Here is an 11515-nt window from a genome sequence, read left to right as displayed (position 1 = left end):
AAGCTGAAGTGACCACAGAGGCAAAAAGATCCTAAGGAGAACTCCAAATTAGAGGTGACCAGCAGGGGCAGTGTTCCGCTAGAACAGCGAATGGAAATGAGAGCTGTTCCAGGGCACCGCTGGGCTGTGGCTGGACGCGTGTCCTTCACCTCAGCAGGGAGGAGCCCTGGGCTGCTGACGCACAAACTCACTTCCAATCTGACAACGCGAGGCCTCCAGTTTTCTAATGAAGTAGTATGGACGAACAGGAAGCCCCAGGATTGGAGTTCTTCTCTTAGAAGTTTTTTTACTCAGTGTTATTTATCAAATGACCATCAGTATAAGTACATTCAAATACCTCAAAAGAATGTTTCAAGGTATCCTTTTCCTTTAGTATCATGCTTCCTCCATCCCACTAGGTTAAAAATAAAAACTCTTACCTATGTAACTGAGCAAGACAGGGAGGAATATTAATCCATGAGTGGCTCCCAGTAAGACCATAGCGAAATACATCCTGAAGTAAAATCTCTTGAAAATTTGAGATTTGGCGAAGGCCAAAACCGTAATGCCTCCAAATTTCGTTAGTGTGATTCCGCTGAATACCTAAGAGAAGAGAGATGCGGTTAGAAGCAACTTTTATCACCTACCGTAACTGAACACTTCCTCATAGAGGGATTTCTTAAAAGCCAAGGTCCAAAGTAATGGGGGACCGAACCCCAGCTTTCAGATTTACTGTTAAGTAGCATTAGGCTCTGCCTAAATTGTTTTATTTGCTACTTATGAATCTGAGGGGAAAAAAAGGTGTAATAAGGGTAAAAAGTAAATAAAAGGTATTCTGCACAGACCCCATGGCAGCCCTGAAGTCTATCAGTGCCATTTTTCCAACAGCATTATTTTTCAATTAAGGTATGTACTATTTTTTTAGGCAATGCTACTTATTACACACTTTTTGTTGTTACTCTGTAACAGTGTTGTCTGGTGGTAAAGTAACTGGCTCATAGTTCAGTCCTGTATCCTGGTTTAGCCTGAGAAGATTCTCCAAATGTGAACCACAAACTGCACACTGGGCTCCAAGCATGGCAGCTCCCCTGCTTTTCAGCACACATGGCTGGCCTGGGTTTTAAACAGCTCTCAAATCAAACTTCTCTGTTTTACTGCTTCAGCCATACTGTCGTCTGCAAAGGAGTCTCCAGCAGTAACAGTTCTAAAGAATTTCAGGGTGGAGCTCTATGCAAGATACAGCTATTTCATGAATTGCCTGAAAACCTATAATCCTTAGGAGCTGCTGCTAAGTAAAAGATACAAATTCTGCTTTCCCTACTGAATCTTAAAGTTCCTTCTCCTGAGAAACACTCAGTCACCAAGCTGGGTACTTCGCGGTGAGGTATCTGCCCGAGTCATCTGCTCGGGCTGTACTTACAGAGCTGCCCATGCGGGAGAGCGCCTCTTCTGCCCGTTCCACGCGGCTTCCCTTCGTGCTCACCGTGAACGCTCTCGTGATATGGCTGCAGAACTCCACGGAGATGCCACAGCTCTGAAATAAAGTGCTTCCTTTACAACTGCCCTTCTCCAGTTAAAAACAGTAAAAGCAACCACCCCTTTTCCTGGGATCTGTGGTTATCAGGGCACCTGGGAGGTAAAGGAGCCCGGAGCACCGCCTCTAACTCACAAGACAAAGCTCCCATCACACCAACTTAAACTGTCCCAGGAAGCGTGTGGAACCCTCCAGGCACAGTTTCCTCCAGCAGATCTGCCTCTATTACGGAGAAACAGCTGAAACCTCTCAAGTTCCCCCCAACCCCCAGCCAGCCAGCACACTGTCATTTCTTTAGCTGGGCCTCACTACCACTCCCCCTGAAGCCACGTTCAGTTCGTATCTGAAGAGCAGATGCACTGTGTCTGTTTTCTGTTAATACTTTCTCAAATGTGCACATATTCAAGACTATTAAAAAGCACCTGGCAACCACATGGAAGGCAAAAGGCCTTGGTCAGAAAATTCCACTGAGAAGGGGCAGTTTTTCTAACTGAAAACTGAACATCATGCTGTCATCAGGCTACATACTTTGGCAAAGCACCCTTCAGAATAATAAATTTTTTTTTTTTGCGGTACGCGGGCCTCTCACTGTTGTGGCCTCTCCCGTTGCGGAGCACAGGCTCCGGACGCGCAGGCTCAGCGGCCATGGCTCACGGGCCCAGCCGCTCCGCGGCATGTGGGATCTTCCCGGACCGGGGCACAAACCCGTGTCCCCTGCATCGGCAGGCAGACTCTCAACCACTGTGCCACCAGGGAAGCCCCAGAATAATAATTTAAAGGCAGAATGCCTAAGCCAGACCATGACCTCACATTTCCATTGCTATACGTACCACCCACGTCCAACTCCACCTGCCACTGACCCCACCTGACCATGTGCGCCAAGAGCAGGAGCTGGCCTTGATCTCTCACCCCAAGAAACAATGTACAGCAGTGACATAAGGAGTGAGGGACAAACTGAGTGGACCAGGACTCACCATAACCAAGTTGACCAAAGAAACCGCATTCAAACTGATGCCCCAGAGCCACATGACGCCGAACATGTTGACCAAGATCATAGCAATGGTGACGCACATGATCACTGCCGACCACAGCTCACAGCCCAGGAGAACCACGGTCACCACGAAGATGGCACCCAGGGACACACCGAGGTTAAAGAGAGTGTCGTCAATCATGGTCAGGTACTGTTCATAGAAGACGTAGAACACGCTGGAGAGGGGGAGAAGGTTCTGTTACAGCTTGTTTTTGCTTCCGGAATCTTTACTCCTCATCCTGCCACAACTGCAAAACAGAAACTACCTTGAGAGACATCCTCACACAAAACCTCCCTGTTTGTGCAAGACTCACCTCCAGCAGTTAAGCTGGACCTCTGGCCACTGACACCCAAAGAAGGGCCTCCGAGATATGTATTTTATATAAGGTTTTTGTTCATGTGCCCAACTTTATAGGCATTTATTGACAAAGAATATTCCGTGGTATTTTGGGAAAACAAGCCCTGGTCTATCCTGAGGGCTAACCCCAGCCAAACGGGGTCTATGCAGGGCCTGAGAAGAAAATGCTTTTTCAGCAAAGTTAACCAGCTCCTCTAAGGAGTCAGGACACCCACTCCAAGAACTCCTTCCACAGGAAAACAGGCTGTCCTCCTGCCAGGAACAGGTCCAGACTCCCTTCAGTGAGATTACAGGGGTTGGGGGGAAAATCACTTGTTTCTCCTACTTTTCTATATTTTCTAAATTCAGTATTTCATAAAATATTTTCTTTATGAGGAAAAAAAAGGAAAACAATAAATGAAAAAAGAGAAACCTCCATAAAGTCACTGTCCCCAGCGATCAGTTGCCAGGCCCGCTCTGTGAAGCTGCTCCCCAGGTGCCGCGACCCGTGCCCCCCGCCTGTTTTGCAGGGTGTGAGCTCCAGCCCCGAGACCTCAGTAGGTGCTTCAGATTCTGGCCCAGGTGCCGTTTCCTGAGACAGGCTTCACCTGTGCTCAGGATGGAGCCAGGTTCAGAAGGAAAACCGAGTGTCGGCCCCCCCAGCAAGGGAACCCCAGGGTGTGGGCACTTCCCCAGGACACCCTCATTTACAAAATCCACACGTTACCTGTATGGGAACACACGGTGATCACTTCCTTCCAGGCCCATGGTTCTGGTGATGTTGCTGGCGATGAGGCGGGCCTTTTCCATGGCGTCGATGAAGTCAGCGGAGGTCTTGAGCACCGTGTGGTAGGTCATGAAGTACGTGGCTCCGACGCCCGTGCCGTTGCCGAGGATGTTAACTGCCGCGCTGTAAGCGGCGTGTCCCCTGGGAGAAGACAGTGGTATCAAAGGCAACACCTCATGCCGTACCTGCAGAATCTGAGCATCAAGGCTGAGTGGTGTCACCTGACCCTGGACTCAGGGATCAGACCAGCTGTCAATTTCAGGGACAGGGAAGCCCCTGAAAAGGCGCGATGAAGGTTTAGCTCATTCCTTCCCACACTGGCTTTTCTTTGCTGCTTTGGTTTCTTTGATGCGTAGCCGCTACTGTTTCTGTAGCTGGTTCTGCTCACAGCCCAGTGTGTTCTTCTACAGGGTTTGCTCAGCAGTGCTGTGTAACAGGAGGCGCAAACGGACAAGGGCCCTGAAGTCAGACCGCCATGAGGTCGACCTCGGCCCTGGAACCCTGAGCAGAATTACTAAATTTGGGCTGCAGTATCATCTGCAAAGGGTGTACCACCACCTACTCATGGGGCTGTGTGGTGAGTCAGTGAAGTAGTGTCAGTGAGGTGCCTGGCACGATCCTGGCACACAGGAGGCTCCCTGTCTGTTGCCCTCCTACGAGTTGAATTCATTCTGACTTCTTTTATGTAGCCGAGCATTCAGTCTGCCAGGAGACCAAGCTACGGGGTTCATTTCTTCTTTATTTTTAGGGACAGGCCTCCCATGGTACCTAGTCTAGGTCTCAAAACACAGACGTGAGATGTATGACTGACGGGACTCTGGTCACATTATGTATTCTTACGAAGAACAGGGATGTCCAGCGTTTACCTAATGTACACCTGGACACTCACCTTCCTACCAAAACATCCAAATCCGCCCAACTCCAGACTTCAGTCATCTTTGCTATTTCTGGGCCAGAGATCCTGTTCCCACAGTAGCTGGCTGCCTGGCTAGATGGGGGAGTCAGACAGCCCATAACCTCATGTACAGACAGGCTGGCAAGAAGCACAGTGGGGCTAAAAGAATCTAAACCTTCAGAGCTTCCCTGGTGGCACAGTGGTTAAGAATCCACCTGCCAATGTGGGGGACACGGGTTCGAGCCCTGGTCTGGGAAGATCCCACATACTGCAGAGCAACTAAGCCCGTGGGTCACAACTACTGAAGCCCGCATGCCTGGAGCCCATGCACCGCAACAAGAGAAGCCACCGCAATGAGAGGCCCAAGCAGCACAGCGAAGAGCAGCCCCCGCTCGCCACAACTAGAGAAAGCCCGCGCCCAGCAACAAAGACCCACTGCAGCCAAAAATAAATAAATAAAATTAAAAAAAAAAGAATCTAAACCTTCATCCCGGGTGATGTCACCAGAGCAGAGCTGCAGTGCCCCATATGCTCCAGACACAACTGGACAAACCCTTTCACATCCTGAATCGCCCGCATCCCTCCCCACAATCTGCCCTGCCGGTGGTCTGCACAGGACTGTGTCCTTCATGCCGCCAGGAGGGGAGTGTGAGACAGAATGCTCAAGCCAGGATGGAATCGGGTCAGAATGAGGAGGAGTTTTCTTTCTTTTTTTTTTTTTTTAACATCTTTACTGGAGTATAATTGCTTTACAATGTTGTGTTAGTTTCTGCTGTATAACAAAGTGAATCAGCTATACGTATACATATATCCCCATATCTCTTGCATCTCCCTCCCACCCTCCCTATCCCACCCCTCTAGTGGGACACAAAGCACTGAGCTGATCTCCCTGTGCTATGTGGCTGCTTCCCACTAGCTACCTATTTTACGTTTGGTAGTATATATATGTCCATGCCACTCTCTCACTTCATCCCAGCTTACCCTTCCCTCTCCCCGGGTCCTCAAGTCCATTCTCTACATCTGTGTCTTTATTCCTATCCTGCCCCTAAGTTCTCCAGAACCATCTTCTTTTAAGATGAGGAGTTTTCTTTAAAGGCGTTTTGGTTTCTCTGCGGGACAGGGTGGGGAGTGGCAGAGAAGAGGACCTTCCCACCCACCATTCCCACCCCAGCCCTCCCCAGCTTCCCAGTGCAAATTAAAGCTGAATGGGTTCCGTGTCACTTACCCTTTGCCACACTTGGGGTTCGGGTTATCGGAGAGGAACATGGGCAGGAACCTCATGAAGTCTGCACCCTGAGGCCTCTGCTTGCCCTCTGGAGTCAGAGGCCGGCAGTGGACGCAGGCAGGGTCAACCACTGTGCAAACAGGTTGGGGGAGCCACGGTGAGAAGGATGGGTCTCCATATTAAAACATTTAAAAATAATGATAAAGAAGTGACGGGAATTCTTTTCCTGAATCCTTCTGTTTATCCCAAAGCTTCAAACACATGGTTTTCACAGTCAAACTTGAGGTCCCATCTTCATCTAACACAGGCTGTACAAATTTTCTTCCCTGAAGCAGGTTTCCTGCTTTAAGGACAACCTCAGTATGTTATTATCAGAGCCCAGGACGTCCATGTTTTTATCAAGAAAATCCTAGGACAGACTCAACACTTTTACAAAACCATATGGCAATAGTGATAAACAAAGAAAAGCACTCCCATGAGAAGCTACGGCCAGATACCAATCAAGAGAGACCAACAGCATTGTCGGGAAAAGATGACAAACCTGAAAACCAGGGTCCCCTGACCTGGGCCTTGTTCAGCCTGCAGCCCCATCGGGGGCTGGAAAGGGGACAACAAGGTATCCCCAGAGTGCACAATGGAGGAAGGGGATGATGCCAAGGGGAATGAGATGCAGCAATGGCAGACAAACAGGTGGACGTGGAGGCAAAATGCAAATGACTTTTAAATTATAATGTTAAAGTTCTTCAGAAAAGAGGGAAAGATCTGGAAAAGGATCAAGTACCCGATGCGTTGCAGAACCGATCCGTGCTGTTGTAGACTCTACAGCAAGACGACTGTGGCTTGACCCAGTCAAAATAATCGTCAATCCAGGACGAGGGAGCAAAGCCTATCCGGGTACTAGAGAAAGGAGAGAAAGGGTTACTGATGCCCCCACAAGGGGGAAGTCTTCAGTTTCAGTCCCTTTTCTTGAAATCCAAAACTTCCTTTTCTAGACCTTTTAATGCCACCCAGTCAGAAGACAAACCACGTTAGTGCTTAACGGGAAAAGCTTCAGAACGTGAGGTGGTAAATTTGCCCTTTAAAAGGTTTTGCTCAGGTAAAGCTAGATTCAACCCACATTTGGCAAGATAGATTTTCCAGGAAAAGCTATCTTAAGAGAGAGGTTTCAGGCCGAGGTCCCGGGCCAGGAGCCCGTCCGCAGCTGGGGTACTGACTAGTTGTCCAGCTGGGCGGCGGTGAAGATCTGCTGCACCAGCGAGTCGTTATTGCAGCCCAGGCCCCCGCACACCATGTTCTGCCCTTTCAGAGAAGCGTAGTCGTGCCCTCCCTCCATGACAAAGTACACGGGCGGGCCCGCGTGCAGGTAGCGACTGAGGGACTGGAAATAATCCGTCACGTAGGAGTCCTGAGAGAGAGAGAGAGGACAACAGGACACAGTGTGAACGTCCTGTGCAAGCGAGAGGGGGGCTCCCGGCCGAGACGCCTCGAGCCCAGGTTCCTGACTCCCTCCACAGCCAGCGCCCCCTCCCCACCCTGGGCCCAGGGGCTTTTCCAGTTGGTCCCACCGTCAGCAGGGCACCTCACGAGGTCAAGACCGGCTGCTTGTGTTCTGCAGCCATGCCCAAGGCCTGTGAGCTCAGAAGGCCCGGGCCTCATGGGCAGAGCTCTGGCGAGGTTCCTGCAATGCGGGAGAGCCTGCCAGCACCCACGTTTAGAAGCGGACATCAGCTGAAACACCTGCGTGAGTATTTTGAAAAATGCATTCACCATGGGCTAAATGAGTTAGAATAAAAAAGAAAGCGTCTTACATCTGGCATTGACAGAGACTGATCCAAGCCGATTTCTACTTTGTTCAGGACTGCGATACTGAATGACAGAACGCCCACAAATACCGCTACCTAGAATGTGAAGTGAGTTACAGAGTTAGAGTTGTCATGATTAAAAACATAAATCATTTATTTATCTATTTATTTATTTTATTTATTTATGGCTGCATGCAGGATTTAGTTCCCCGACCAGGGATTGAACCCAGGCCCCCTGCACCGGGAGCGCTGAGTCCTACCCACTGGACCACCAGGGAACTCCCTAAATCAAATCTTAAACACACAAAACAGGACTTTTCTAAACGAAAAGCAAGTTTAAATGACACGCTAAGAAAACAAGGAGTCTGGGACAGTAGCCGAGGTCACGGTCTCAATAGTAAAGCCACCTGGGTTCAAATCCTGGCTCTGCCACTTACAAGCTGAGTGACCCTGGGGAAGTCACTTAACCTCTCTTAGCTTCTATTTCCTCCTCAATAAAACAGGAAAAATAAGACTTGTAACATCAGATAATTTTGTGGATTAAATGAGAAAATTCTAGGGATAATCCAGAATTTAGCGTAGTACCCGGTTCTGAGCACAATACCAGATATTAAGTGTTCAATAAATGTTAGGTGTTACTATTACTTTTTTTTTTTTTTTTTGCGGTACGCGGGCCTCTCACCATTGTGGCCTCTCCCATTGCGGAGCACAGGCTCCGGACGCACAGGCCCAGTGGCCATGGCTCACGGGCCCAGCCGCTCCGCGGCATGTGGGATCCTCCCGGACCGGGGCACGAACCTGTGTCCCCCACATTGGCAGGCGGACTCTCAACCACTGTGCCACCAGGGAAGCCCACTATTACTTTTACTGGAATGAATTTACATTCTTTTAGTGGAGATGTGATAGATTATAGCTGTTGGCTGTATCCAGTGTGTAAACTGTACTACAAAACGCTCTTGCATGGTTACTGGGGATGAGGGACAGTGCAGGGGAGGGAGGTGGGTGACACTGAAGGTGCAGGACGAGGGTGATGGAACAGATCTATATCTTGGTGCTTAACACGAATCTGCACATGTGATAAGCTGACACAGAACTGGACACATACATTGTGCCAATGTCGAACTCTTGGTTTTGATATTGAACTACAATTACGTAAGACCTTGGGAGGAAACTGGCAAAGGGCAGCTGGGTCCTTCTCTGCACTACCTCTGTTACTTTCTATGAATCTGTAATTATTTAAAAACAAAACAACCAACTTAAGACAGAAACTCTTGCTTATATTGCCTGCTAAAAATATTTTATATTTGTATATATTTGCTTCTGCATTCTTGTGTATGTGTATATATATATATATATATATATATATATATATATACACACACACACACACACACACACACACACACACTTAACAGCTGTCAGAATCCTTCCCAAGCACTCTGACTTCTTAGGAGGCATGTGACAACTTTGGGGAGAAAAACCACAGACAGGCTCCTACCACAATGGGCCGCATCCAGTCCTTAAGCAGAAATGGAGCATAGGCGTCTCTGAAGAAGCGGAATAAGCAGCTCTCCGAGGCCTGGATGCCTGCTCTGTCTGCCGCGCCCCCGACACAGCAGAGGATGTCCAGCCGGTTCTTCTGAGGGGATGAAGAGGAACAGAGGTCACCCTCCAGCCGCCTCATCTAGATTCTAGACTCAAATGAAACAGGCTGCACGCCTGATGACAACTTACCTCTTGCCGCTTAACGTCTAACCCCAAGAGACTCACAAAACAGGTAATCTGAAGGAGGAAGTCAATGAGGACCGCCATCCCCGCAAAGAGAGAGAAGGTGTGCACAGCCGGCATCACGGACAGGCCTCCTGCGGGGAGAAGAGAGCAGCCACGTCCTTCCCAGCTGAGGGCTCAGCAGGCCTCACAGGCACGTGCACGTATGAACACGCGGCACCAGAGCAGGCCAATCCTACAAGAATAATCCCCCCAATCCTCCCACCCAAAGGCACTCTCCACAATCTGCGGGTGTCACACCAGAACCACCTGGGGTTCCAGGGACCGGGCCCCCTCCTACTTTATCAAGACAATGGGAATTCAACCCCAATTCTGCTGTTCAGAATTCTATGATCCCAACTCTATACTTTAACAAGCTCTCCAAGCAAATGCATGCACTTTCACATTTGAGATCCATTAACACAGGCCATTTCTTATAGTACCTGCTACACTTCAGTCCACAAGAGGGATGGTATTTCCCATATGCTATTATACATCCAGTCAGTCTCTCGGTTTAGTTACAAATGAGGATGCTCCAAGCGTCCTCCAGGCTAAGACTCAGAAGCTGAAAACTGGCTGCCCATGGGCCAGATATATATAAACCCATTTTAGAATTTAAAAACAGTTTTTAAAAAATAAATAGCCAATATTTAACAATGAGATTCACAGTGTCACTTGAGAGGAAAAAAATCTAGATTCACAGCGTCGCTTGAGAAAAAAATTGGACCTGGCAGCACTGGGCCAGCAACACATAGCTGCCTCTTGCAGATGGGACCCCAGACTCTGGGTGCCACGGTCCCTGCTGCTCCTCCTGTCCCCCCAAAGTCACTCCAACCTTGAGGCCCAGGGTCAGCTGCTATCACCAACATACTTGCACTGTTTTTTTTTTTTATAATAGAAAAAGAGGAAGTAACCGTTTTGCATCTGTATCCATAAAGAGAAACCACAAGAGCCACAGGTTTGTTTCACAGTGCACTGCTTCGTGGAGACGGGGGATGATATATGCTAACGGCGTGTCTGTGTCCAAAGACCACACCTACGACGTCCCTCCCATGGCCCCTTGTAAGATGACCTGGTGGCCCCTGCAGGCATTTCCACTGGGACCCACGGATCGTGTGTCTTCCCTGGACTTACTGGGCGGTTCTAATCAGCATCCTCTGCAGAGGATGTGATCAGTTTTCTCTTACTACATGCCAGACAGGGGGGTGGGCAGTGCCCTGCTAGTAAGGCTGCCGATTTCTCCACATGAAAGAATACAGAAGTGCTGGGTTTTGTGCCAGTTTATTCGGGCTCCTTGCGTTGAGGGAAGACTGAAGAACTCCTGCTCATTGACGAGGCTGCTTCCCAGTGAGACGTGTGCGCAGAGGCGGGGAGACTGCCTTTCGGAACAGTGGCAAACACCTTGCGAGCTAACGCCTGTGATTTTGGAGTTGCTGCCGAGAGTGCTGTGACGGGAAGGACCCTGTGGCTGTCCTTCAAGAGTGCTATTTTCAAACCCCAGCACTTGCCATGGATGCCCTAAACGGGCAGGGGCAGGAGTCCCAGGTATCTGAACCCCAACATCAACACCATCCTGAAACAATGTGAGAAGGAAGACACTTGCTGGGAATTCCCTGGTGGGGGAACTAGGATCCTGCATGCTCCGTGGTGTGGCCAAAATTTTAGGAAATTAAAAATTAAAAATAAATAAATAATGTAGTTAAAAAAAAGAAGACACTTGCTAATGGCATCCAAGATACTGCCACCAATTTTTCTCGTGGTCCACTCTGATACTTTCCAATCACAGAATAAAACTTAAAAAAGAGCGCAAAGGGTCATATACTGATACACCCAGGCTCAGCAAACCTCAGGGTTGGCAGATTCAAAGAGTAATTACCTAAGAAAAATGCTACCGTCTCTGAAAAGGATGACAGGAAAATACTTGGGGCCACTTCTCCCAGGACCCGGCCCACCTGCTGGTCCAGCGTCTCCCCTTGGAGACGTTCATCTCTCTTAAAAATAAAAAAAAAAAGTTAAACACGCGACATTAAAGTTTCTCAATTACAATGCCACCTCTTTGCTTCTTTGGTGCCTTGTGTTAACCTGATGGTAAAAAATAATGATTAGCAGCATCTACTTGTTGTTTGTGAACTTTATACAATAAAGCAGTGAGGACCCCA

General features: G+C 48.8%; 1 protein-coding gene across 1 annotated transcript in view; it reads right to left on the bottom strand.

Annotated features, from left to right (window-relative positions):
- Window positions 1-11515, bottom strand: part of NPC1 (NPC intracellular cholesterol transporter 1) — a 47538-nt gene that overhangs the window by 994 nt on the left and 35029 nt on the right. The window contains exons 14-24 of the mRNA XM_060121822.1: window positions 11233-11347; window positions 9324-9451; window positions 9088-9228; window positions 7596-7685; window positions 7002-7192; window positions 6569-6684; window positions 5788-5917; window positions 3608-3808; window positions 2488-2719; window positions 1400-1513; window positions 420-582 (exon numbers count right to left, since the gene is read on the bottom strand). Of these exons, the coding sequence (XP_059977805.1) occupies window positions 420-582; window positions 1400-1513; window positions 2488-2719; window positions 3608-3808; window positions 5788-5917; window positions 6569-6684; window positions 7002-7192; window positions 7596-7685; window positions 9088-9228; window positions 9324-9451; window positions 11233-11347 (1621 nt within the window). The remainder of the gene's footprint in view (window positions 1-419; window positions 583-1399; window positions 1514-2487; window positions 2720-3607; window positions 3809-5787; window positions 5918-6568; window positions 6685-7001; window positions 7193-7595; window positions 7686-9087; window positions 9229-9323; window positions 9452-11232; window positions 11348-11515) is intronic.

The sequence above is a fragment of the Lagenorhynchus albirostris genome, chromosome 14 (genome assembly GCF_949774975.1).
Source record: "Lagenorhynchus albirostris chromosome 14, mLagAlb1.1, whole genome shotgun sequence".
Lineage (NCBI taxonomy): Eukaryota > Metazoa > Chordata > Mammalia > Artiodactyla > Delphinidae > Lagenorhynchus > Lagenorhynchus albirostris.
This window is presented reverse-complemented; position numbering and strand designations above follow the sequence as displayed.